This window comes from Urtica dioica, chromosome 1 (assembly GCF_054948205.1).
Source record: "Urtica dioica subsp. dioica isolate 48M chromosome 1, U.dioica_male_clone48M_v1_H2, whole genome shotgun sequence".
In the NCBI taxonomy this organism is placed as follows: Eukaryota; Viridiplantae; Streptophyta; class Magnoliopsida; order Rosales; family Urticaceae; genus Urtica; species Urtica dioica.
Genome location: NC_142756.1, coordinates 8,226,318 through 8,230,850, shown reverse-complemented (window position 1 = coordinate 8,230,850; position 4,533 = coordinate 8,226,318). Strand labels below are relative to the sequence as shown.

The 4,533-nt window shown below is 40.8% G+C and overlaps 1 protein-coding gene across 1 annotated transcript; it reads left to right on the top strand.

Moving 5' to 3' along the window:
• Positions 1-220: 220 nt before the first annotated feature.
• On the top strand, positions 221-3,080 carry LOC149406979 (trihelix transcription factor ENAP2-like). Its single transcript, XM_089610340.1, has 2 exons — positions 221-1,468; positions 2,686-3,080. Exons 1-2 carry the CDS (start codon positions 649-651, stop codon positions 2,697-2,699), a joined length of 834 nt encoding a protein of 277 aa, XP_089466466.1. The 5' UTR covers positions 221-648; the 3' UTR covers positions 2,700-3,080.
• Positions 3,081-4,533: the final 1,453 nt, after the last annotated feature.

The window sequence follows — 4,533 nt, the reverse complement described above, 5'->3', positions numbered from 1 at the left end:
ATAGCTAAGAACAAGACTCAAGTGAGTCAACCTTTTTAAATGCTATAATAACCTCATTGTATACCTCCTATTTACAAAATCGATCTCAATTTCACCATATGCAGTTGAGATGTAATTCAAACGAACAATAACAATTTGTTACAATATAAAAAAAAAATCATCTTCTCCATTTTTAATGAAGTAATAACCAATGATAATTTGCAATATTTTTTTTCTTTCCCTTCCTTGCTATTGAATCCCCAAATACATCCTTACATTAAAAAAAAGCGATGTATGTGCGTACGGCTTCCTTTCGAGAAACCAAATAAAATCCGATAAAAAAAGGGAAAAATAAGAAAAACCATATAAAAAAAATAAGAAAAAAAAGCGATGAAATGAAACAAACAAACAAACAAAACCTCATGAAAGAAGATCGGAGGCGAATAACATAACGGAGAGACCGAGCGCCAAAAAGCAACCCCTCTCGCCGCCGTCCTCAACCAAACGCCAACCCCTCCATGCTGACGTGTCACAACCTAATCACACCCAACGCTTCCCTCGCCGGCAAATAACCGCATCACCGCCGCCACCGGTCGCCGACGACCGGGTCAAACTCAAATCCCCTCCCCTTCCTCTCTCTCTCTCTCTCGGACCGTCGAAGAGGCTCACATGGATTCCGACGCTGGAACGCCGTCGCCAGAATCGGCGCAAGTAGCGCCGCCGAAGAGGAAAACGACGCCGTTCTCCGGGCGCGAGGACTGCTGGAGCCCCGCCGCGACGGAGACGCTGATCGAGGCGTGGGGCGAGCGGTTCCTCGAGCTGAATCGCGGCAGCCTCCGACAGAAGCAGTGGCAAGAGGTCGCCGACGCCGTCAACTCCAAGCACCACGCCGGCGCCGCGGCCGCGCACCGCCGGAGCGACGTCCAGTGCAAGAACCGAATCGACACGCTGAAGAAGAAGTATAAGATCGAGAAATCCAAGTCCTCCAGCCCCTGGCCCTTCTTCCCTCGCCTCGACGCCCTCTTCGGTCCCTCCCTGACCTCGCCGGCGCCTCCCGCCGGCCGATCTCGCCGGGTCTCGCCTCCGCCCTCCTGGACGATCTCTTCTCCGATTCCTGTAGGCCGGCGATCTCTCACGCGGAAGCGGCCGGCGGAGTCACCGGCTCCGGTGCCGGCGCCGGCGCCGGCGCGTGGTATGTCGGCGTTTCTGGCGGCGGTGGAGGCGATGGAGCAGGAAGAGGCGTCGGAGCAGGGCGGAAGCGCGGGGGATCTCGCGGCGGCGATAGAGAGGCTTGGAGAGACGTATGAGAGGGTTGAGCGAGCGAAGCAGAGGCAGATGATGGAGTTGGAGAGGCAGCGAATGCAGTTCACCAAAGACTTGGAGTGTCAGCGTATGCAGCTTTTCATGGAGACTCAGCTTCACCTTCAGAGGATCAAGCGATCCAAGCGATCTCCGCCGCCGGCCGCCGCCACAGCTCCGGCCGCCGCCGGTGAGCCTCTCTCTCTCTCTCTCTCTCTCTCTTTATGTGCTTTTTCTTCGTATTCGCTTCTCAATTTCGTCTCTTACTCGCTAATCTTCGTGGTCCTTGACTTTGGTTTGCGTGTTGATTGTTGATTCATTGTTCTGCTTCAAGTCCAGAAACGTCGGATTTTGTTGATTTTCAACACAACTCTTTCCTTTTTCTTTTCTTCTTCTGCTTTTGATTATGCGGAGAAGTGAGGCTATTTTATTTATTTATTTATTTTTTTTTTCTGTTGATCATTTGTGTGATTAGGAAATGAAGGAGTTGTGGTGAAATATGTAGGCTCGTATTCATGTTTGCATAGCGTTTAGCTAAAAGTAGTTTGTTATTATCCACCAATAGCTGCATCTTTAACCTTCACAGTGCTTGAGGATCATCCTAATTCAAGAATTCTTATTTCAGTTTCCAAACTTTAGCCTCTGGGGAAGAGAACCATTCATAGTCTGACTTATTTTTACAGAATTTTCATCAATTTTAGTCACATATTTCCGGGTCAGACCATAAACTTCTTTGCCCTTGAACCGCTTTCAGGCAAGGCTGTATATACCATCTCTAGTTTTATGAGCCTTTAATTACACATCATTATGACTGAGATAGATTATATGGGTACACCCTTTCAAGCAAGAGATAACAGACAACGCCTTGAATCAGTTTAGTTCTTCGATCGTGGTAACAGACAAACTAACAAAAAAGTGATTCTTTTTATCTGTTGTAATTTGGAAAATCCCCATTGGAACAACACTTCATCTCAAAAGTAGCTTGTAAATGATTTCGTTGAAAGATCCAGAGTAAACTTTGTAGGACTAGTTTGTCTTAAGAGTAACTAGACACAATTTGTTTTTTTTGGTAACTTTGATAGTTTGTTCCTAAAGAATGTACAGTGTTTCTTCGCTGTTTATGGCACACCGACTTATAATCGAGATTTTCAAACCTCAATATTTATTAGCCTTCTATCTTACCTCTGCAATGTCTCTTTGACTTGATCATGATAGACCTCTCAGATAGTCTCTACTTGGCTTTTAATGGAATTCAATCTGATTTTGTTGGGGATGTTTATAGTTCTTCTTCTGTACTAGTCCATAGCTGAGAACATGCTCTTACATGGCCAATGAATTATTTAGTCGGATGGTTCTTAGATCAGAGAACTTACCAAGTCTTTGATTTTCATTTTGTTGGTGAAACAGACAACTATGCGTAGCTGCAATATTGGCGATGACGACTTATTGAAGGGAAAACGAGTTCAACTCAGAGCTCGAAAGCTTTTAGTTTATTTCGGGTGTTGGAGCGAAGAAACAGATGTGGTATAATAGCTCTTAGTGAATTATTTTTAATACTTTGCTTTTAGGAAAGAAAAAAACTAGAAAAAATGTAGTTATTATTATGCATGTTTTCTGTTATAAAATCGTTTGCTGTACAAGAAAATATTCAGTTTAAATGCTCTTTTCTAGAAATAGTGAGAAATAACTTTAAATTAGTGTTTTCAAGCAGTTTGGAGAAGATGCTTTGTGGTCTTATTATATTTGTTCAGCTCGTTACCTTATATCTTCTTGATTAGCAATGTGCATATATCAATTATATCCGACTTATGTTGTTGTTAATTTGAAAATTATAGCATATACACTATGTCATATATAGTTATGAGCTATTGATGATAAATGCTTTTTAGCTCAAACGCAGGTCAATTAGGCAGTTCTTAGGCACCAAATCAAACATACAATAGTGAGTACGATAATCTGGGCAATGAATGTACAAAATTGGTTTGTACTTTAGCAACAAAGCATTCTGGTACGGTGTGATGTTTCCCCAACTTTAAAGGCCCCTCAACCTCGAAGTTCTTTAAGATTCATGAGGGGCGTCTGAGATCCTTTAGAGATGCTTAGGTGTCTCATTTTGGAGTTGATGCATAAGCGTTTAAAATCATTTTCTAGTCTTTGTCCACGTGCATTTACCTGTCTATATACCCCTTATAATGCTCAGCTATTATCACTATCGACGTTGTCTATAGGACTAATAATGACGTCATATCAAACGCAGGCAAAGAGTCGAGGATTGAAATTAAATGTCGACACGCGTTCAATTTACGGATAAATTAGTATGTCGATGAATATATTGGAAATATTTGAAATACCAACATGTATATTTAAATTTGTTGGTACTACAATTAAAAGAGAAACGAAAATTTCGTATTAAGCAAACATATAAAAAGAATGAAAAACTCACTAAAATAATGATATAGTGTTGAATCTTTGTGGTATAGTTTTAATTTGGAAAAAACATATTAATTTGTTCAAGGATTCGTGCAACTATTTGTTCAAGACAGTCAGATTCCTTCTTGCACAAATCGAACAAATGATATTATGTTTTTAGTTTCAATTTTTTTTTTTACTTATACGATCAAATTTGGTTTCCTACTGATTCGCGGAAGATTCTTTATTTGACATAAAACAAAACTCGCGTGAGTCTCAGTTTAGATTAGCAATTAGTTTCTAGTCGCACCCATCCGACTTATCATTAGACAAGTTTTTCTACACTAGAGATCTACATCGACAACGACTTTAAGGAATTATTTTCACCGATGTTCTATATTTGTTTGGGTTGTTTATAGTAACGTGTATTTGCATATTTCGTTGAGACAATCTTAAGGATTTTAGGATTGGGTAACGTAGAAAATAGATGGATCTCTTATATAAGGGGAGCTTATACTGCAGTTCATCGGAGAATTGTAAGAGAAAACTTGAGAGAGAGTCTCTAAACCAGAGTCCTTGTACCTTTGATTATATTAGTGAATTTATTTTCACCATTGGGATTTCACCATTAGGAAATTTTCTACATAACAAGTGATGGCGGAATTCAAAAATTTCCTTTTCAACCTCTTGAAGTGTGTTTGAACATCAAGAACTTTTTGGATTCTGATCACACCCACCCATGTCTTTGGCGTACGAACAAAATAAAATCTACAACTATGCTCAAAGAAAAACAATCCAGCATTTGTGTGTGGCACAAATGAATTAAGTGACTATAAATCAATTTTC

Bases quoted from the DNA above. Each gene is read 5' to 3' on its own strand.
- LOC149406979 (XM_089610340.1), top strand. From the start codon at position 649: ATGGATTCCGACGCTGGAACGCCGTCGCCAGAATCGGCGCAAGTAGCG.